The sequence below is a fragment of the Pieris rapae genome, chromosome 19 (genome assembly GCF_905147795.1).
Source record: "Pieris rapae chromosome 19, ilPieRapa1.1, whole genome shotgun sequence".
Classification (NCBI taxonomy): domain Eukaryota; kingdom Metazoa; phylum Arthropoda; class Insecta; order Lepidoptera; family Pieridae; genus Pieris; species Pieris rapae.
The window spans coordinates 2,710,500-2,734,736 of NC_059527.1; the positions used below are offsets into that span (position 1 = coordinate 2,710,500).

General features: G+C 32.7%; 3 protein-coding genes across 9 annotated transcripts in view; 1 reads left to right on the forward strand and 2 right to left on the reverse strand.

Annotated features, from left to right (window-relative positions):
- LOC110999078 (calcyphosin-like protein) overlaps nt 1-24,237 on the forward strand; it is a 49,104-nt gene that overhangs the window by 13,101 nt on the left and 11,766 nt on the right. For 2 of the 7 annotated variants that reach the window (XM_022267967.2, XM_022267968.2), the window contains exon 2: nt 19,965-20,045. In XM_022267967.2, coding sequence (XP_022123659.2) covers nt 19,965-20,045 — 81 coding nt within the window. Of the gene's footprint in view, nt 1-18,006; nt 18,130-18,432; nt 18,566-19,114; nt 19,134-19,591; nt 19,611-19,964; nt 20,046-24,237 lie in introns of those variants that run through there. The other 5 variants (XM_022267969.2, XM_022267974.2, XM_022267972.2 and 2 more) reach the window with 5 other exon arrangements.
- On the reverse strand, nt 4,594-14,459 carry LOC123690018. Its single transcript, XM_045632429.1, has 2 exons — nt 14,320-14,459; nt 4,594-13,723 (listed from the first exon to the last, which is right to left on the reverse strand). The coding sequence occupies exon 2, from the start codon at nt 13,645-13,647 to the stop codon at nt 4,594-4,596; it is 9,054 nt and encodes a 3,017-aa protein (XP_045488385.1). The 5' UTR covers nt 13,648-13,723; nt 14,320-14,459.
- On the reverse strand, nt 16,733-17,708 carry LOC110999079 (18S rRNA aminocarboxypropyltransferase). The gene has a single exon (XM_022267976.2). The coding sequence runs from the start codon at nt 17,554-17,556 to the stop codon at nt 16,822-16,824; it is 735 nt and encodes a 244-aa protein (XP_022123668.2). The 5' UTR covers nt 17,557-17,708; the 3' UTR covers nt 16,733-16,821.

Below are 24,237 nucleotides of genomic sequence, written 5' to 3' on the forward strand. Positions count from 1 at the left end.
TCCCAAAGGAGTAGATAGGACCCATGTTTCGATGGATGCTTCATCCACTTTCATGATGCACGTTGTTTACTTTTATCCTGTCCGTAATAAATAAATTTAAATTGGGAGACGCCATCTTGAAAAGGTATACAAAGATCTATTAGCCGTAATCTGCAAGACTATATACATGACACGACAAAGTTTAAAAGTTATAATTAAATATTCAACGCAAATTATAAATCCAACTTTCATAATACTTCAGGTGTTCCAGACGAGAATTTCAACAATTTTCCATCACATATTTGAAACGTAATTTATGAAATCACATCAAGGGCGTGACCCGCGTGTTAATTGGCTACAGATTTCGCCTTTTCAACGACCAAACTGCTCACAATCACGTACGGATGATAATATTTCTGATTAATGGTGACCATTTGCAAGATTTATTGATATAGAGATATCGATCTACTTTGCACTGTTTTGGAAGACCAAAAGGACTGTTATCTACTATACTTTTGGAAATACATTTGCCGTACCTATATGTATTTATAAGGCCCTTTAAACCAACATTTTAGTTTAGTAGTACATAGTAGTATTAGTTTAATTTCAATGTCAAATGTATTGAGGTGGAAGAGTTTAAAAAAACAAAACTATCAATAATAAAATGCGAATTGGAAGATTCCATTAATAAACTTTTTACAAGCTTCAGTTGTAAAAAGATAAATTGCACTTCCTTTTTGCGTCCGTTACGCGCGTTTCGATAGGTCAATGCCCTGTGATCAGCCAGAGACAAAAACCTTGCCTGGAACGTATGCGCAAGCCTTTTGCATCCGACTAGTTTTTCCGATGTACGTTTTACAACGGTCGTGGAGTAAGAATAATGATCTACAGATCTAGTGAAGAATGTTCAATGCTCGGTAAAGTTTTTCACGCATGGTCCCAGGAATGCCATTTGTCATGCGAAGGAAAATGTTATAACTTTAAGAATGTTTATTTAAAATATTTTTTTTAACAGGCACACTTTCCCTATATCTTTGCGATTAAGGAGCGTGTTTTTTAGGGCCAGTAAACAGAGGTTTATATGAGATTTACATAATCAAACCAATTAGATTTTGCCAAAATGTTTGTTTTTATTGCACATTACCATTGGGAACGTAATTATGGTAATTTATTTCAGAAAAATACTTTTACTGCAGATTATTAACGAAATCCTCCTCAAACGGAGTCAATACTACAAAAACATATTCCAAAACACCGATAGCTTGTGATTATACAAAGCATATCTTAAAAGAATGTTCCAGAAAAATTGGGGATAAAATTAAAATAATAGGCGGGAAATTACATTATTCATTTGACATTACAATTTGGTAGTCGCCATCTTGAACATAAGAACTGTTTTAAAAAGAATCAGGAGTGTACTTGAATGCAAAATCTCATTTAATATTCATAGGACCGAGTTGAAATGTCGGGGATAATTATTTTGGCACAAGTTTCGCCATTAAATAACCCACTATGCTTGTAATATTGTACAGTCTACGGTAACAAAGTCGGGTTTTTAACAAAATAAAAAAACTGAGGATTTGTGGTTTGTAATAACAATAATAACTTACTTGGTTAAATTTTAGGATATTAAAGAAAATATCTCATGATAAATGTGATCAATAGATTTTACTGATAAGCGTACTGTTAAAATTTCTTGATTTATTCAATTAGATTACCTATCATAAATAAATTTATATCAGGTTAAGAACTTAAATAAAATCTAGAACTTTTAAAGCATCGACTTATTTCCGATCCAATTTGACTTAGGGTTCTTCGTGAAAAGGGCATACCAATCCTTAAAGGGCCGGCAACGTATTTGCAAGCCTTCTGGCAATGGAACTGCCCATGGGTGGCGGATTTTTATTTTATTTGATAGAAGGCAAACACGCAGAAGGTACGCAAGTGCGTTGCCGGCCATTCAAGAATTGGTACGCACTTTTCTTGAAAGACTCGTAAGTCGAATTGTTTCGGTGTCACTTAACATCCGACAGGAATCCTGCCCGATTAAAAAAAATCGGTATTAAGTGTATGTTGTGTTCGCGAATCGATAGACACTTGCTACGACTAAAATGTAGGAATTAACTACCTTTATTTCACCCATCTAAGTGATACACAACATTAATATAATGATAGATATATACTATAGATGTAGAAATGTCTGCCTACCAGACTTAGTCGATTACATTCTACTAAAATTGTGATACAAAATGGTTATATATAGGTAAGATATTTATTTATCCTTTACAAGTATGAAACTAGATGTAAAAGTTGGCAGAACGACTTCGTGAATCACCAAATCGATTTGTCGTAAACAAACTTGGCGCGTAAATCTAAGCACTTTCACGGGCTAATGGTCACGTATTTGCGGATAATCCGTTTCGTTGACATGCCGAGCTTACAAGACGCAACTTTTGCTCTTTGCAACTTACATAACATATCAATCAAATCATTTATTCCAATTAGACCACCTAAAATGGCTCTTTTGAACGTTAAATAAAATATAAAGATGATTCTAGTTGCCTAGATTCTTACAAAAGGTCGTTTCGTGTGGAGAAGAATGGGCAAGATACTCCACAATATTTGCATACATTAGTTAAATAATTATATGTGGAGACATTATACTCCTACTGTGTATTGTTAGTATACATGTTCCTCATATATTTACAAATATATTTTTTATAAATCTTATTTTCCATCTCACTTATTTATAACCTAAATTGTAATATGGACCTATTTATAGTATATATACTTAATTGTATAGTCCAAAAAAAGCCCTTTACTTCACCGCATGGTTATCGTATGAGCCAAGGCTGTACATTTTGCTCTCAAGCTTCCTTAGTTTCATAAACGTGGCGTATACCTACTCGTCAGCATTACGCCCCAAGAGAATTACCAGACGTAGGCATTCTCTTCATCAGTTACCAATGTAAATGCAATGTTGCAATCATTCATTAGTTTTATAGCAGTTATCATTTATTTATTGTGTCAAATAAAACTTAAATAACCTATTCAGTGGGGTAAACTTTTAATCATACATGCTTTTAAGAAATAGCTGTTAATAATAAACCTTTCTACATGAAACCAACGCGAACACGAAGGACATAAAAGTTTTACGAACGAACGTAATTTACACGGCGATCGTAAAGAGGCGCGCAAACCGCCGCCATGTTGAATTTGTTGAAAACAACATTTTGGCGGGAAACCACTTACTCTATGCCCAATGTAGACTCAAAATGTTGAGTGGCAAATGAGGATGTCAGCTACTACAAGAAGATATAAAATTTTAATTATCTATCATGATTAAAAGAAAAAAAGGATTTTATTATTATATTATATAATGTATGAGTTAGTCAGAATATATATGAATGTAACAAAAAAATGTATTTATCATTTGGTGGACCTTTGGTGGGCCCATACTTTCTTTTTTTTACTTACTTAAGTACTAACTTACGTTTTTTTATCATTATGACCATTATTACCAACATTACCCATCGTTGTAAGTATTAAATTAGTAAGTATATACTTACTTAATTTAATAAAAAATAAATATAGATGCTCCTAAAAGTTAATTAAATCGTATCAAAGTTCTTCAACTTCCGAGAATTTGGGCTTTTAACCATAACTCAAGTAAGTTTCAAAGTTAACAAATTCAATTTTACAATATGTATAATAATTAAAAACCTTAATAATTTTAATCAATATGTATGAAAGTTTGTATAAAAAAGCGGGTAGCTCTATGGTAATTTTTAAGTTTAAATTTCGAACTCGTCATCAACCCTTGAAAACTAACCGAAATTGGATAGGTCAAAAACTTATTAGATAGTCCCAAATACCCCAGATCAATAGAGTGCATGTTCTGTACAGAGGGTCTGTACCTACGTGCAAGGGTCCTCCCCTCTGAGTCATAAAGAGGGTGGCAGCTAGGGTTGACACCTGTGTAGTTTCTTTCACTAATAACTAATAATAATTTGAGTATATATTACTTTGTACAATATATGAATTACCAATGCAAAGAGCAAAGTATTTACATATGTGTATGAATAAGTTGTTGAAGTAAATATAAAAAAATAATATTATAGGGAGTAATAATAACGTTATTATAGTAAGGCTTATTTCTTTTAAGAATTAACTACTCTAGTGTAGTAAGTATATAAAAATTAATCGAAAAAAATATATACAGTGGTAGATACATAACAAATTAAACGAAAATATATACTTAAATTAATTTAATCTCGACAACCCTAGTGATGGCCCTCACTTTTGAGGGTTTGGTCGATACCGCTCTCTTTTGTTTTCGCACACTGAACACATTGCGTCTCATTCCCTTTAAATTCATTTATTTGTAACATTTTAAAGATATCCAAAGAAAATATTGTGGCTATATATATTGTATCTATTGCTTTCTGATTCTGATCGTCAACATTTGTTAATTAATGTAAAAATATATATATATGACTCAGAAGGTACTCCCGTCAATTAAAGTATAAAGATAACAGTACTGTTACTGCAGTTGCATACGTTTATGTCAAGCAATAAAAAATATTTTTAAATAACGAACAATTTTATTAACTTTTACCCAGTACACAGCGTGCAACAGATAACGGCTCTACAAACCTCCATTGCAAAAATACAGGGACTCCAAACGACAACAGCTAATAGAAAAGCCATAACTTCAGCAAATTGCTTCCAAACGTTAAGAAAAGAAAGACAGTGCGGGTAGAATGAAGGACACATTTTAAATATCCACATAAACGGCCTCTTTCTTAAAGAGCTTAAATATAGATTGCAATTAGAGTCGACCTGGTCTCTCGTTCGTGGCTTCCTTTTCCTTTTGCGTAAATGCTTCTTTGGATTTTTATCAGCCATGTGCAATATATAATTTGTCATAGCGTTTTGTTCTAATAGTTCCTTGGTTCTTTGAATTGATCCCATATTTGAAATGCGCATACCAATTCTCCTGCTTGTTGCAGCTACGTTGCTGTCACTAAAAGTGTCTCTAAATGTCTTGCCAATCAAACTGGGATCCTTTGCCATCGCCTTCATAGAATGCCAAGTATGTTTCGGGTCTCTGGCACATCTATATACTATACGAAACATATCAGAAACACCCGAGAACCCTAATTTTGCCACATCAAACACTGATCCTGCAACCAATAATACATCATTTTTATTACCTTCGATCGATTTTTTCATACGTTGGTCGGCTTTACGTCGCCTTTTCCGCCTCTCTGAATCTTCTCTTCGAAACTTGGCTGATAGTAGCCTATGTACGTTAAAATATTCATCTTTATCACGTTGTTTGCTCTTTTCATATTCTTCTTGGCATATACAAGAAGCTGGACCTTGAGCCATAGCTTCCATCATAGCGGTTTCTTCAGCACAAATAGGACTTCCACAGAAACATGGCATCTTCTCTTTTTTCTTAGCAGGTGATTTTTTTTGACGTTTTACGTCTTTAGCACAAACTTTACTTCCACAAACACAAATGGGCTCATCTTTACGCTTATTTCTTCGAGATTTTTTAGGTTCTGTTTTGATATTGTCTTTGTCTCTCTTATTCTTTCCTTTTTTGCCAAGACATAAACAACACGTACAAAATTTATCATGTGGCTTTTCTTTCTGTCCAGTTTTGGTTTGTAATCTCGTCACTTTTTCTGTAACTTCTTCTTTATTAATAATACTCAAGCCATCTGCTTCTAGATAAACATTAAATAATGGTTTTAATTCTTTAGATTTAATTTCTTTTGTCCCTATTAAAGCAGCTATTGCGTTGTCTTTTTGTTTAGAAGACCATTGCTTAATTTTATGCATGCAAGAATTAATCTTGGTTAAGCAGATATTACCTATTCCACCTTTAACACATTGACCACAATATGGACATGGTCCATCTTTCTGAACAACCATTTTCTCTTTTGGTATCTCGCTAAGTTTCACACTTTTGACCTTATTAGTGGACTCTTTACTTTTATGTTTTGTTGAGTTTATATTTGTTGAGATCCTATCTTTATTATTTTTTAGTAAACATTTACATCCAAATTTTAAATGTTTGCCCTTAGCATCACCAGCTTCAAACTGATTTCCAACAAGATGATGGATATTGTCATTTATGTATTTAGATTTTTTAGTATTACTTCTTTTGGACAGCATTAAACTTTTTGATGTTCGTATTTTAGGTATACTTTGTAATACTTTTGTACGCCGATCACTATATGAACTTCTTATGTCATCACTTGGGCCATGCCGTTGACGGTGTTTCAGCCTTTTTGTTGTTTTTGGGCCCTTGTATTTACTTTGGTGCATTTGTGTTGTACTAATATTGCTAATATAAGGTTTAGTTGACACATTAATTGGATGTGCGCTTTGTTTTTTTGTAAGTCTTTTTTTACTTGTCCATGTCATTCGCTTCTTGCTAGATTGGGTCTTGATATTATTTTCTAACAGCAAAGTTTCGCTACATTTTTTATTAAATTTTTTGGGCTTATATGATAAAATAGTTTGCATTTCATTGTTTTTTGGGTTTGTATCCGGAGAATTTATTTTAACGTTTTTACAGACACCTTGTATATTCACACACTTCACTTGAGAAAATGTTTCTTTTAAAGGATTTTCTTTATATTTCTTGACCACTGCTCTTCGTACTTCAAATGATTGTGGATATGGAACGTTAGATGCGGTTTTATGTTTTTGCAGTTTTAAAGTGCAAAAACATCTTTTTAATTTATTTGTCGTATTAGAACCTTTGCTGTCAACGCTACTTTTATATACTTGAGACTCTGTATTACGAGCATCAGATCGTATAGATGGTACAATTTTGTCAGTAAAGCGTTTTCTAATAACGTTGGAGTCAACATGTTTGTTTATTAGTTGTTTTGACCTTGTATATATTTTATTTTCTTTTGACTTAAGTTTTCTTATCTCTACCGGTGTAGGCGATGTAAATTCTTTGTAGAACTCTATGTTAAAAGACATATTTGAGCCAAATTTCACTCCTTGTCTATTTTCCTTTTTTAAATAATTAGTGAACCGCGGTATTTCAACAATACCTTGTTCATGGTCGTGGGTTGGTGGTTTTTTATTTATATACGACTGAGTTTTCTGACTCTTTTTTTGCTTTGGATAATGTTTTACTTCAACCGACTGGTGCATTCGCCTTCTTTCTTTCGTTCCAATTCCTTGGTTACGTACATTTAATTTTTCAAGTTTTCTTGCACAATCATAAGGGTCACATTGATTTGGGATACACATAAAAGGTGGGCATTCATAAGGAGATGACACGTTATATGATACGTTAGTGTGCGTCGTTTTATTTTGAGTTTGTAATTGTTCTCTTTGCCTAGGTATGTTTTGATTATTATTTTCACCTGCAGCATTTTGTAGTTGTAAAGTACAAAAACACCTTTTAAGCATGGGGTCTGTTAAAGTACTACTTGATTTCGTTGGTGAGTAAGTCAATTGAGAGGCATTATATTTCCCAACTCTACTTGTTGTTCCTTGTGCCTTCCCAATCTTTGGGGTTCGTTTGGTATGCCCTGTTTTCTTTTGCATTTTGTTTTCTTTTGTAGCACGATTAATAACATCTTTTGTTTTTTTATGGTATGGTGTATCACCTTTAGCACCTGATTTATCTTTAAAAAACTCTATATCGAAACTAAACGAAGACCCTATTCGAACGCTTTGTTTATTCTGTCGTTTATTATCTGAAGCACGTTTAAGTTTTTTGGCAACTTTTTTGGCACTTGAGGATTTGCTCTTGATACCGGGTACTCGATGAGTATGGCCATTGTTGGTTTTTACCATTGGCACCAATATAGCTCGAGAAATATTTTTGGTTCTTGAAGTAGGTGTCAATGTTGATTTGGAAGTATATTTTAATTTCATGGGGTCCGCTGCGTTTTCGCGTAACAGTCGTTTCTTTATGCGTTTTTCACATTCGTATGGATCACAGTCTCCAGGTATGCAAGTATTTGGCTCACATTCATAAGGTTCTAATTTATATAGTTGATTTCTAGGCTTATGCGGATTTATTCTTAGTTTTACTTGAGGTGATTTAGGCACTTTACGTGTATTTAGTTTTAATGTGCAAAAGCACTTCTTTATAAAAGTGCCCACAGCAGAAGCGGTGGATTTGCTTGGTTCAATATATTTTGTAACAGATTCTTTAGTAGGCCACTGATTTCTAGTTTGTATTTCTTTTTCTTTAACGATTTGGCTCTTATCATTATCAGTATTGTTTTTTCTGAGAGACAATGTACAAAAACATCTTTGCAAGTTCGAAATAATTTCAGATTTAATCGATTTTGAATTTGCTAAAGTATTAGATTGATTACTAGAGCGGCGTTTGCCCTCTTGAATATGTTTCTGTTTTAGTATTTTTTGTGATTTCTGAATGGGTTTCATATGGATCTCGGTATCACTGAGTGTACGATGCGATAAATTGCTACGTTTAACTTCTTTGCTGAATTTGCTTTTGCGTTGTGTTTTTGTATTTTCAAGGGTCTGTTTCGACTTTAATGTCTTCTTAATACTTGGATGCCGAAATTGGAGTTTAGTTTGTTCATTTTGAACAGAGGTACTTTCAGTATGTCCAATAGATTTTTTATCATCAGCAATTTCTGTACTTTTAAGATTTCGATTTTTTATTCGCTCTAAACATACGTATGGATCACATTTTCCAGGTATACAAAAGTTTGGTTCACATTCATAGGGAAGCAGATTCGGATTAGCTATCATATTGACATTCATTTCTTGATTTAATCGCTTTTTAATTAATTTTTCGCATTCATATGGATCGCAGTTGTAAGGAATGCAAACACCAGGTTCACATTCATTAGGATCTAGCTTTCTTTTATCCGTCATCGTCATAACACTTCGATACACTTTTTTCTTAAGTTTATTCGATTCAGTTCCAACGTTTCGTTGGTTACGCAATTGCAATGTACAAAAGCAGCGCTTTAAGAACGGCTTTACCATTGTTGCCATATTTTTATGTGGAGATTGCACTGTTTGTAATACCTTAGTTTGTGACTTAAGATATGCAGTGCTTATTTTTTTACCTTTATGTTTTGTGTCTTTAGATTTTGTTTGTATTGGTCTTTGTTTCGATCTCTTTGTACGAACCTTATCTAATTTATTTGTGTTTAAGGCATTTGTAGCGTCCTTGTAAAAATCTATATTAAAACTGAAAGTTGAGCCGATTTTTACAGCTTGTCGGTTAGTATTAACTGATGTTTTGTTTGATTTACGATGACCGGCCGGTGTGACGCGTCGGATTGGCTGAATTTTCGATTTTATTTCTTTAACTTTGACCGCACGAGATTTTAATTTTTTCTTAGGCCTAATAGTATTGGAGGAAGCAGCAGTACTTGCTGTTATTGTTGCCATACCCGTTTCTTTAAAATTCCTCCTATTTATTCGAGCTAAACATTCATATGGATTACATTCACCGGGTATGCAAATGCCTGGTTCACACTCATATGGCAACAAATGTTGATCACGTATAAAACCTTTGGTATTTTGCCCTCTGCTTTCAGTAAAAATGCCAGTTTGTTGGTAAGGCATAGTTTGGTTGTGACCAATTGATGTTTTTACTTTACTTTTCTTATGTAATTTTAAAGTACAAAAACATCTACTTATATCATCCTGCGCGTTGGTTTCATTATGCTTGGTCTCTGTATTAACTTGAGAAACACTTTCTCGATTGTCATGCTTTGTATAAATTGTTTTATTCTTATATTTACCAGATTTTTTTCTTGGTGTGCCATTTGATTTTGCCGCTGAACGACTAGTTGAAATATTAACCTTAGTTTTGGGCTTTTCACGTCTAGGGCGATTTTTATTAAATTCCACATCGAAACTGAAACTGGATCCAATTCGAACGGATTGTTTTGCTCCCTTTACTTTTGTAACGTTGGGAGGTGATTGTCTATATTGTTCTTTAGTTTTGTGCTGAGATTTAAATTCCGCATTTGTAAAATGAGACTGGGAAGGATTTTTCTGGGTTTGACTACTTGAAATGGAAATGGGCTTGGAATCGGTGCTAGAAACTTTAGAATAACCTTTTACTAATCGCTTCATAATTAGCTTTTGACATTCATACGGATCACATTCGCCTGGGATACACACTCCAGGTTCACATTCGTAGGGTTTAAGTTTTCTAAATGTATTGATATTTTGCATATTCATTGTACAGAAACAACGCTTTAAATATTTGCTTAAGCCATATACTGTATAACTCTCAATTTTCTTAATTTTAGAACTACTTGGAGTGGTTGATATTTGCTGTAAATTTTTTTTAGAATACTTTAAAGATTTTTTGATCAACTTCACGTCCACGCTTAAATTTGAAGTAATTTCTAAAGACTGTTTTGTGGAATATTTTTGACACGGTAAAAGGCGCAATTTACTCTGTTTTCCTGAAACATCATCATAATAATCTTGCATTTTCTTTAAATAAATTGACGAATATTGTTGTTCTGGTAATAAAGCTGTATTGACGGTATACGTTGTATTTGCATGAAGTAATTTCTTTCGATTATTAAGATCGTTCTTTTGTTTTTTATATAAATTAAGAGTACAAAAGCACCTTTTTAGTATTGGTCCAACAAGAGAGGACTTTTCAGCTTTTCTTACTTTTTCCATCTGTGTCTCGACATGTCCAACCTTTTTTTCTATTTCTACCCCTCTTTCTTTAACTTTTTTTCTTGTACTAAAATTAACCACTTTTGATGATGGATTTAAATCCTTTTCAATATCTTTTTTACTATAGCTTTTAGAGAACTCAACGTTGAAACTAAACGTTGAACCTATATTCACAACTTGTTTAGCGTTACTGTTCAAGGCCATGCTACCAAAGTTTGGCTTGCGTAATTTACTGTCACCAATTTTACTTTTAACTAATATCTTGCGCCCTTTTGTACTTGGCTTGAATTGAACAAATGCAGCTTTGGATTTATTTTTAGTGTCGCTATATGTCGATTTATTTTCTGGACTGAGCGTACCTAAACTAACTTCTCTCGTATTATGGCGTTTTTTAATTTTTTCTAGACATTCATATGGATTACACTCTCCTGGGATACACGTACCAGGCGTACATTCGTATGGCAGTAGCTGTGATAAATATTGAATATTATTATTTTTGGTTCCAGTAGATGTATTTCGAGTTTTAAAATTACCTGAATAATCTGTTTCTGTACCGGTTGTTGATGTTCTCCGTTTGAAGTTTTTTTCTTTACGATATACATCTCTTCTGAGATATTCAGGTTTGTTGTCTCGAACAAGTTGTTTAGTCTTCGGTTTAATAGAGAATGTATTTAATTCTTGCCAATTCTCAATTCCTTTCTGATGAGGTATTTTAGATTCTTTTTGAAATTCTATATTGAAACTAAATGTCGAACCGATGCGAACAATATTACCCAGCATGGGTTTACGATTAACCTTTCTTTGTCGAAATTTTAGCTTTTCCTTTTCCATGACATCTTTACGTCGAGGTATTATAGCTGACTGAACTTGCTTTGCTTTGGATGATTTTGATTTAGTTGTAACACTTGACGTTGACTTAGTTTTGCGTGAACTTGTGTAAGATTGTTTGGAGCGTGTGGCTAATCTCTTTTGGATGAGTTTTAAACAATTTCCTGGATCGCATATACCGGGAATACATATAGATGGTTCGCATTGAAAAGGTAATAAAGAATTTTGATTGTTTTGTCTTTCTGCTAAAGATTCGTTCAGGCAGTCACACTGTACAGACTCAGATTTTTGCAAAGCCGTTTGACGATGTTTCTGTATGTGTTTTAATTTCTTCGCTAATTTATGTTTTAGTAACTTTAAACTAGCTTGAGAACTTTTTTTATCCCTTTTAAGCATCGATTTTTGTTTTCTCGAACTATTTAGGGTTAAACCTGAAGCTTGATTGTTATTTTTGCGGTCATTAAGAGAAGACCTTTGAATATCGGAACGAGGGTTTTCTTTGAAAAATTCTACATTAAAACTAAAAGAAGATCCTATTCTTACAACTTGACGAGGGATCGATTCTCGTTCAGATGAAGATTTTACTTTTAATTGTTTTTTAAGCAATTTGGTTTCTTTTCTCTGCTCCTGAGTTATGGTAAGTTTCTCTTTATTTCGAAGTTTTTTAATGCTTAAAGCCGGTTTTATTTGAAGTTTTTTTGTATTGTCTTTTGGTGTTTTCTGTTGCAATTTCGAAGCCTTTTTCCTAGATCTAGTTTGTATCCTTACGTTAGATGAGTTTGAAGAAATAGCATTATTTTCGTCACGCCGTTTACTTTTTGAAATATGGGTTATACTTTTATCACGTCGACCACGTCGTCTTTCTTTTACATTTCTTTTCAATTTAAGTTTTTTTAAGCATTGCTTCGGATCACATGTACCTTGAATACATGGCTCTTCGCAGATCCAGTCCTGTAATTGCTTTTTCCTACGTAAATCTTCTTTAAATTTGGCAATTGAATCTTTCCGTATTTTATGCGCTAATTGTGTGTGTTGCTCTGGAGACAAAACGTTAAGTTTTTTCTTTGGTTTCTTTTTAATAATTAGTTTATCAAGACTGCGTTTTACATTTGTATTTATATTATTTTTTATTTGTTTTAGTTTATTTATCGAGTTTCTTCTCCGAACATCAACAATTTCTCCCTTTTCTATAATTTTATTTTTAAGTCTTGTTTGAGATGCTTTTATTTTTTCATACGACGATCGGCCTGCATTCTTCAAAATTGTTACTTTCCGATTTTCTAAAATGTAAAAATCTTCCTCTGGCAACTTTTTGATAGAATTTAATTGATTTTTAATGTTTTTTAGTCTTTCTAATGATTCCTTTGCACGAATGGCTAATGAGTCTTGTAGCATCGTCGTAGAATCTTTAATCTTTTGCAAACTATCTGTTATTATGTTTTTAATCTTCGTTTTAGAGTCAACAATATTTAAAGGGGGTTTTCGCGGTCGCGGTTGAATTTCTTCATCAATATTAAGTGACGATTCTATATTACTATCCAAATTGGCATTATTACTAATTCCTAAATACTCAAAGGTGCAAGTGCATGGATCAGATTTAATATGTTTGGGCAAAAACCGGACACCTTTCCTTTTTTTCATATTATATCTTAGTCCTTCTCTTTCATAATGGTCACGCGCATGCTTACGGTTATGCAATTTCCGTGACTGTTTATTTTGATGAAGATGAGTTTTAGATGAACAACTGCAACAGCTGCAACACTCACTTAAATTCGGTGTCTTTAAAGCAGCACCTTTATCTACAAGGTTTACAATTTCTAATATAGCACTACTCTTTTGAAGCTCATTAGATGAGGTTTTCGCATTGAAATCAGCATTTTTCTGTATACTGGATGCACTGTCCGATACCAATTGGGCTCTGATGTCATCGTATACCGCTCTTGTTCGGACCAATTTATCTAACAACTTTTTTTCTCTTAAAGGTACATACTTTCCGTAGTAAAGACGATCGATTTTAGATTGTTTAAGGATTAACCGTTGCAGGGAAGGTCTATCTGATTCGCTTCTATAAAGACACGATGTGCAAGAACAAGAATCACTGGTGTTGTGGGTTTTTCGTGGTGGCTTCATAATTTGTCGTTTATCAACGAACTGCTTCATAGATTACAACACAATGTGACTGTATTTCAGCACACATAATTTAACATAACATCCACTTGTCCAAAAATTTGCACGCCTGTAATGAGATAGATACTCTTATCTTAAATTGTATGCAAAAAAAAACTTGTAGAACGGGGGTAAACGGGCAAAAGACTCACGTGATGTTAAGTGATATCGCCGCCCATGAACACTCAATGATTAAGAATGATCATGAGATGCCAACCTTAAACATTTTAAGGATCCTAAGTCTAATTGGTTAAAAAACTAGTTTATGTTTCTAAAAAATTTGCAATATTTTAAATTTCAATTAAAACGTAAGTATATGGAATATATAACTAATATATTCAATATACGTACGTATTTATTGGACCACGCGCAGTCTCAAATTATTGATATTAGTAACAATAACGCAAAATTTTTAAAGTGCCAAATGATGATGCGAGAAACTAATATTTACCTCACCCAAGTAGACTCAAATAATTTTGATTACTGATTGAACCAAATGTACTCGTCCATCAGAGCCATAATACAATTTGAGAAATAGAGACGAAAGCGTATTCTACTTAAAATAAGTTGTATAAATATGTTAGTCCTGAGGTTTAATTATTTTAAATAATTTTAATTGTTGTGTGTTAAATAGTCAAACTAGGAATATTATACATATTTACTTACTAGACAAAACAAAGACGTCAAAACTTGAGACACAGTTCATATTACATTTTCGTCAGCTTTTTCCGAAAAATACATTATAAAACAGCACACATCGACTCTTATAAATTTCTCTTAACATTTATAAAACTATGTAGCATTTATCGGAACATTATATTTCTATTGACAACCAAAGATTTGAAAACTTTAATCTGAAATATCTGTCAGCGATTCCATTTTTAAATACCTGTACGCAGGTTTCTCTCTTCTAGCAAAATGCAGAGTAAATATTCTTTCACTAATGTTAAGGCTGGTTTTTTGACGTATTTCTCAATTTAAGTGGCTCTACTGTCAAATTAAAACAATTAAGCACGCCTTTAACTTTTACCAATTATACATACTATACAATACAATGCTAAAATATGTTTGAAAATAAACTTCGTAAAGACGTGTGAAAGGGGTTTAATCCGCTCGTATTCTACCTATATAATACAATTGAATGACTTTTTTTAGCCATAAACATATACCTAAGTAGTAAAAAAATAAAAAGAAAATAGTAGAATGGTATCGGAAAAACGTTCAGTCTCGAACAACGCGATAAAAAAACGTAGCTCTACTAGCAAGATACTACAAAACGATTAAATATTTTACACTGACAAAAACAAATACATAGTATTTATATAGCTAACTCACATTTTAAACCATAAATTGCACCCTAACTCGAGAGTTTTTGGGTTTCCGTTATAAAATATAGAATATAGGTTCTTTCCTATAAAATATTAAAAGAAGACGAAGAAGTGACTTATTTGAAAAAGGGTTTTAGGTGTTAAAATATTACGGTAAGTTGAGCAGTGTAGAGCCTACATACCTACTACCTACCTATTTGTTGCTATACGTACCTTATACCTATATCTGTTGTGTTAGAATATTTAACAAGACTGTCTTGTTCCTGAGACTTAGACAACAAAAAATTATTAAGAAAGTTTTGTTTAAGTACCCAGACTTACAAATATTTATATATCTCTTCTCTCTTGTCAATCAAGACGAAGAAAGTTGTTAGTTTTTATTCATCAGAGGTTAGTGACTTGAGTTCGAGACACCTGCGTGACAGGTTGCAACTTAAGGCTTTACAAAATACTAATAAACTTACTTGACTCTTTATAGTTGTCCTCTAAAACAAAATCAAGTTCACTTTATCACAACACAACACAAAATGTTACTAACCACATTCACAAAAAGTGAAATAAGTTATCCCGCGAGTTTCAAACAATTACTCCGCGTCACGTATGTCACCTCCAACACAAATTCAAAACCAAACTAAACTTCTACGGGCCAATTGCCAACGGCCCCAACGGGACGCCAACGGCCAAAGTAAAGCAAACGTTGGAACTTTAAGCGCGTGGCGTGGCAGGGAATGACATCTATCGGCAGTTCGTGTCCCCTAAGGTTTAATGTTATGCTAGATGACGCTTTCAACATTTACCAATAATTTGAAAGTTCTGTAGTAATATTATAGATGTCGTCAAAACAAATAGGGGATTTTAAAAATATGTATTCTATATTGACATAATTTTTTATAATTTATTAAAACTTATAGTGCACTAGCGGACCTTACAGACATTGTCCTGCATATTAAACAAAGTATGAAAATTACCGACTGTCATCTGCCGAGCTGATTTGTGAATCTATATAATCCAGGGCCACCCAAACACATACAAAAAAATTATTCATATCGGTCCAGCAATTTAAGAGAAGTTCAGTGACGTACACACGTACAATAGACTTATATGAATATATATATCTATCCTATCTTTTAAGTTAGAACAAACTGTACACGGTGTGTAAATTTGATTGATATTGGTTCAGTAGTTTAGATATGATATTAAGATATGCAATTATTTTAAGCATCATTAACAAATATAAAATAATTATGAGGGCTTTGAATTGATTATCGGTGCTGTTCACTTAAAACAGTTTTGCCCATATTGAGTATAATCATTCAACATGCAGTAGATTCTTTCATGGGTCTAACTGAGATAATTAAAGAATCTGAATGGTTAAGTTTTCTACGATATTTTATTTTTTAACTTAAAGTATATATTATTTTATACATATGTATGTACAGCTATTTCATGATTTCTCACATTCTCACCTCATCATCAAAACCAAATAAAGTCAGAATCAGAACAAAATATACATGTAAATTCTATTCTTTAAATATTTCCTATAAGTAACCGGTGATTTCTATTAACAAGATTACATAACATTAAAAAAAGCAATTTGAATAAATAGATAATTCTAGAAAAAATATAACTCACAGAAAGAAATCAAATTGTCTTATTCTGTCAAATAAAAAAAATTTAAATCGCCTTTTATTGTATTAGAAAGTAATAAAATATTATACTAAATAGGTCCACAATATAAAAAAAGGGTTAAAAAACGGACAAGTTATCTCATTAGTATATTTCATAGGATATGATAATAAAATATAAATTACAATTGTTTGGTACAACATAAAAACTACAATTAACATTTTTCACTTTCACTTTCTGAGTCCGAACTACTACTTGATGGCCACATAGATCTTGTATCTTTTTCGTTTGCAACATCTTGAAGATATTTATTCTGAGCTTCCAAGACACTTTTACTATCAGTACATGCTGCATATGCATCTAATGCTTCAGAATTTAATTCTAAAAATGAGTGTCCCCATGAGAATTTTGATAAATAAAACTTGGCCTCTTTTTTATGATCAGTTATAAACATAGCTGCCGCTAATGCCTCAACACAACTAAGCTGATAGGGTTTCCCATAGTTTATAGGGTTTGCAGCTACTAAGAAAGGCAGTAAGCGAGGATGTGGTGATTTCATTCGATTAAATGGCGTCTCATCTATTTTAGCCCAAGAACAATCAATTACCGCTAACCCAAACTTTGAGATTATTTCTTTGTCATTAGGACTAACACATTGTTTACCTACTGGGGACAAAACGAGTCCTTGAAATCTTTGACCTAATTTAAGGTTTTTTATAAGGTTATGTCGTAAGAGTTTCCGGCCGGAACATTTTTTTGGGTCGCAATGATTTAAATCCCACATACTGACAGTAAATTCTGCCTCCGTACCTTCATCACTTGAGTTATTGGAATCATTATCACTATCTTCTGGAGAGTGGATAGTTAATTCCTGCATTGATTCTGCGTAGTCTCTTGGAACGTGTTGGTTAGATCTTTTACCTCGCACAAACTTCTTGCCTGGTGCCATGTTACTTTAATCACTTTCAAATGTTATTCGATGTTAACGGAGATACTTTGATCTCAAATATAAAATATTTTTTACAATTACTACCAAAAACTAACCGAATTGTTTATTGTTGTTATGTATGTAAATTATTATGTCAGTGTCCAATGACAATGTCATTTATCAGTCATGAGTCATCTTTCAGCCGTAAAGAGTGAGTATTGAGTATGTCACTGCGCTGACATTCTCGCCCTATACCCTCAATAGTCAATACGATCTGTTACTTATAACAAACAAACGTATAATTAAAAGTGTCGATTAAAGGAATTTATAATTTTTTTTATTATTAAAATAGTATTGTAATATCATATTATTAAAGGAGCCAAATATGTTTTAGGAAGCGATAAGTATACCTACTGGCAGTTATTAAAAAAGTCGTAGACTTACAATAGACTGTCAGTAATATTTGTACCTTATATGTCCAAAACTGTTTCTCCTTGCTTAATTCGCTTTTCTGAATTTTTTATTTTTTGTGAGCACGTAAAAATATCAAAATTGATTTTACAAGAGGACGAATGAGCAGCGCCTCTATGGCGGGTAAGCGTAAACGTGTCCTAAAAAGCGTACCTAGTAATATTTCAAAGAACACAATAGTTGATATTATTGTGCCACAATTACTCTATATATCAATTATATTTATAAAACGTGTCAAATAGAAAGATCTGGAAATCCTCCATACGTATTTTGTAATATTTTACAACAATTTCTCTTTATACAGCCATTTTGTAATTCATTCGTTCGGGTACCGATAACTAACACTAGAATATAAAAGTGATAGCGCAGTTTAGTAGTTACTTTTTAATTTTCCTCTTTGATTCAAGATACCTACGTAGTACTGACTCATCTCAAACCAAACATGGATGAAGGTTAAAACTGTCACTTATATGTTAGTCTCATCTAGGTTTTAGATGCTTACTTTGTCCTAGTTTAGTGAAATTACGGATACAAATCGTATACAGGAATCGATTATTAGGTAGGTTGGGTATTTCATCTTTGAGAAATGATTATTAAAGGACATAGTTTTCGTTTCCAGTTGAGCGACCGAAACTAGTTTTGCTGAATATTGTTTATGTAGTAGGTAATGTAATTTGTTTGCTATGTAGGTAAGTCCCAAATCCTCCCATTGGGGTAGTTACATATTTGCGTCCGCTTCTTTTATAAGAAATGAAATATTTAACTGCCAGCCGATACTTTGTCGTCAATTTTAGCTACGAACTATGCCTCCCATGTTTTAAAATCCTACACGTATTTGTAGACTTGGCTCTTAATCATTTCTTATGACACAGAATTTTTTCCTTATAGTTTTTTCCAATTACGATAAAAAAATTAGATCCGAAAGCGAGACTTTGTTGTTGAGTATTATTATGTTTGACCACAATTCTAATGCATGTATGAATAGCTATAGTGGATTTCTATCAGTTTAAACTGTTACTTTTTGTTCGTATCCAGTGATTATAAAAATCGATATTCCATATACACATGAAACATTATTGTAAGAGTTGTTATAGGGCATAGACGGCTTTTAAGTTCAATTTTAAAAGGTGAGTTCGGACACGCTAATCGATGTCGGTTACGACTGTTTTTAACTACAGATTACAGTTTGCCATTATTATTTAAGCGGAAACTAAAGGCTGTAGAAAAAATCTATTTTATAAGACAGTTTATTGTTAATTATTCTTGATTACGTCGTGTATATGACAAATGTAAAATGAACGCGAGGTTTCTAGTCTAAACTATTACGGATTACCTGTAAACTAAATATATACCTATATATGTATGTATTTCACACGGCACCTATATTCTACATAGATACTATCTATTATTAACGTAATCACGGCTATTTATACTCAATTGTTTCTGTCACGCTTCACATGCACAGGGCCATACCTTGATAAACTGATTTGTCATCTATTTGCCGAGTCATATGTTGGGATTGTCTTTGGGTAATTGTCATTAGAATACAAAAAAGCGAGGGAATTTTTTTTCTTGGAAGAAACTGTTCCCAAACTGTTACCCAGGTCATTTTTTTTGTTTTTGGTGTTAATAAATTGTTTAATATGATTAAATCAGAATTTTCTGGCAGTTTGATTTATTATATAAATAAGATATAAATTTTAACTTCGTTGTTAATTAAATAATGTAATTGTTCGATAAAATTCCTCTTAGGTGGCATTATATAATAATATAGCCTTTTAATTCTATTGGTATTACCTATATTATGTTTATTGTTAGAGGGCGGTGGTCTGATCTTCCCAAGGCGACCAACCGTGGTGGGAAGACTTAGGTTGCATTGTTTTCTTCTTTTGATATATTCTATGGCAAATATGCTTATAAAATACTTGGAAATACTTTAAAGGTGTGTTTCTTTACAGCTTGCTTCAACTACGAGAATTCGGCGAAACAAACAAATAAAGGCGACAAGAAGGACAATAATCTGAACATTATGGACGCTGGTAAGTTATTTAATTATTGGTAATGTGAGAAATTATCTTAATAAATTACATACGTGCTTTTTAAATTATATTAATAATTAATTCGATCATATTTAGTGCCGTCGCTTATTCGTTCCGCATTTCATCATTTAATTTAAGTAATTTATTATTTAAAATCCCACATGAATCATGATAATACACAAATATGGAAAAGGAATATGTTATACGTGTGAATATGACATGAGAACTTAAGAAGGCGATGTGCCAACCAGGTCCTGGACTATCCATGTTTTATGAAAAAGACTATCCAAAGTTTTCACGGATCATTTTCAAACAAATACTTAGAGATGGATTAGAAAAGCAGACAAGGTATAAAAATAAAAGGAAAGGCATCGAAATTATTAAATTGACGAATTTATGCCCAAGCCTCTAAATCGTGTGTTAAAACCATCTGTATCTTTAATCCTGACCCGGTTCTGGTTTCGCGTTATAGAGTTACAAAGTAGATAATGATACCGTTAAAATTTCTCTATTGATAAGATTAAAATGTATGCGGGTAGACCAGATATTTCAATGAGGGTAGAATATTTTATTCGCACATAACGCTGTTCCAAAGTGAAGAGCTAGAGAAAGTGAAGAGATATCAGTCGCCGAACTCTGCAACTCAAAACAAAATTAAAAAACAATATTATGTTCGAAGATAATTAAATTATTAATTTCTCTTGGGGCGGAGGAATTTGTGGGAGTTGGGACTTGCATACCAACTAAAACCCCACTGCGCCACCAACACGCTCTAGACGGAAAGTACGCATTCGCTTAGTATAAACTGACTAAGTCTCTCTCTTTCTCTTATTTGTCGGCAGCGTCCTTTTTCAATTGTAGTAGAAACCCAAGGTCGGCGATATTGAATTCTGCGAATTATAAAGCTATTCGAGAACTGGGCTTTATATAACTTAACGAACGTCTCCTAAACTACTGAACCGATATCAATCAAATTTGCACACCGTGTGCAGTTTGATCTAACTTAAAAGATAGGATAGCTTACATCTCAATTTATACCCGTAAAATTATTTTATTTGCAAATATTTGTTTAAATTGCAAATATTGTATCAATTAACAATTCTAACAGGTGGCGCTGTGTTAAAAGTTTCAACGTTTCACATAAGTTCTCCTACCGTTTCCCTTGAATAGTTTACTCTATGTAATATAAGTATTTTATAAAAAAAACTATTATTCTTATTTTTATTATGTATGATGTTAAAACAATGTAGCTTAAGGTATAATTAAGTCGTAAATCCTAGTGTCATTTGTGAAACAATTAAAAAAGTGATCAAAGTTTTATCAGTATCATCATATTATCATACGATCGATACGTTAGCTAGGTCAAGAAATATAATTATACTAACTACAGTAGGCTACACTAGCATAGAAGCTAATTACACCTACTGTAGTAGTATTGTAATTAATTGTATGTTGACACATCGTCGTACGTTGGATAAATAGGATTTAGAATTACTTAGTTTACACTAAGATTATTTCTCATTTTTCATTCATTTCATTAGGTCGAAATAAGACTGATTTCTTTTTATATTTCATAATTTTAATAAATAAGGCTTTAGTCACTTTGGCTAATGAGAGAACTGTTGGTGTAGTGGCTCCAGTCTATGTGCGTTAATGAAGGGAATATTGTGAGGAAACCGACTTGCCGAAAATTTGATGGTGGTGTGTACTTGCCTATTAGACTGTCAAATAATCATGAAACTAAAGAAATATAAATATTATAGGTATATCAGTTTTTTTATAGAAAAATATTCTATACTTATCAGTTTTTTGTAACTAAACGGTAAATCGTTTATCATCTAATTAGGCTACTCAGGCTAAATATTAATTGTATAATTTCTATATGTAAGAGTCCAAGAGTTTTGATAACCCTCTATAAGCAAGGTACGCAAGGGTGACTAATGTATTGAAAGCAAACAGTATGAAAGGGCTAGCGTACGTCGTAAAATAGCTATCGTGTTATATTCCAATACATTTCGACACGCGACCGTCACGATCCCATTTTTACACCCTTATTATGTCCAGGTAATAATAATAAATCAAAACCTAAACATAAGTGTCTTTAATTATAATATCTCTTCCCCTCACTTTACGTAACTTTTAAACACGTAGACCCAGTTGCCAACCGATGTATTTTCGAATCAATTCGATAATGGGTCCTTCACACATTGTGTAAAAAAAACTTGGCGATTACAAAGAGTGGCGGAGAGTTTATTGCCAGTTCTTCTCTTCCGTTCTACGCCCTTGATTTGAGAACTGGCAGTAAATGTAAAATTAAATTCATTTAATATTTCTTTTTTTTGACGTTCATAAGTGTACATTGTTACCTACATGAATAAATAAATTTTGATTTGATTTGATTCAAGAAAAGAGCGTACCAATTATTAAAAGGCCGGCAACGCACCTGCGAGCCCTCTGGCAATGTGACGATGGAGCGGCCTGTTACTTAACTGCCCGTTTGCTCCCGGATTTGTTATTTACAAATACAAATAGGTTTTATCTATTTGCGGTGCAAATACGTGTCATGAAACATTTCACTGAAAATTTCTATCGGATTGTGTTATTGAGTCACTTGAACTGCAGCAAGGTCGATCGATAGTGGAATTTTACGTGAAAATAGATACAAGAACTTTTAAACATTGAATTATTTTCTTTTGAGCTTTAGTTCACATACTGAGGCGACGAATAAAAAGCCGTGAAAAGTATTTTCTAAAGCAAATAAACCAGTCGAAATAATAAACTCTATTGTGCGATAAAATCTAGGTATGGCTCGAAATGGGAATTACGTTTTGTTAATTTAATTTATTTCGGCGAAGGACAACATGGTTTCGTTTTCGTCCCTGAACCTTTAACAAAACATCTTGACCTAGTTAATTTAGTAAAAGTGCTCGTCACGATAATTATTTTAACATATACGATACTAGTGTCTTCGACTGACTTTGACTTGAAGGCAATGCGGGACCAAAAATAATACTGAACAAAACAATGTCTAACAAATTGTGTAGTAAATATAATATTTGTATTCTCAAGAACTAAAATTTATCGGATTTATTTCAGTAAATTTAATAAATAATTCTTCTGATCTATTTGAGCAGTGTTGGCCTAGTAGCTTCAGCATGTGACTCTCATACCTGAGGTCGTAGGTTCGATCCCCGGCTGTGCACCAATGAAAAAAAATATAAGATGGCGCTGGCCTGTAAACAATAGCTCCGTGTATTTTATTGTTTATAAATAGTTTCATTGCATTATTTCAATCAAAAAGTTAATCAGTGAAGTTTGTAAAAGTTATCTTTGTGATGGTAATATTAAACAAGTACTTCTTTATGAAACAGTGACAATATTAACAATAAAATGTTTGGCCCCTAACATTTTACATAAAACCATATTTTGCTTAAAAATACAATTCCCAATCAATTTACAAACTTAAAAAGTGACAACCTTACCGGTGAAGTGCTACAAACTAGTAAACTGCAATAAAAGTGAAGAAACTTAAAAATTAAGTGAATCCTTTGTTCTTCGATGTGACTCACGTCAGTTGAATTCTAACGTTTTTTCAACGCAATTTACACAAATATAAATAAATAATAGTTAACTTCGAAGCATACGTAATAGGCCTGTTGGCTAATGGTACTATCGACTTACCTCAGATACATAGGTTACTATTACGTGTCCTGGTTCGAATCACGTCGGTTCAAGCCAAACGTCTGTTAATCATATTTTCATTTTTTTTTTTTTTTTTAATAATGGAAAACGACTATGTTACCAAAAGAAGAAAGCAAAGAAGATCTATTGAATCACTTAACATTTCATCTAGTTCTGCTCAATCAAACTATGACTTTTCTGATCCAAGAAGTTTACCAGAAATATCTACGAGAGGTTTAGATGAACATTACGAATTACTGGAGCAAATAAAAAAATTAAAATTAGAATTAGATTCAGCACATCAAAAAATTAAGAACCTATCACTTGAAAATTCCACCAAAAGCCTTGAAATTATACAACAGAAGGAAACTATAAATAAACTAAAACAAAATTATTCTTCACCTTCCAATAATATTACTGCCAACACATTACCACAAAAGCAAAACCAAGAAAATGCAGAATCCGCCTGCAGTCACTGCCCTTCCAAATATAAAGAACTTAAAAAGCGCAG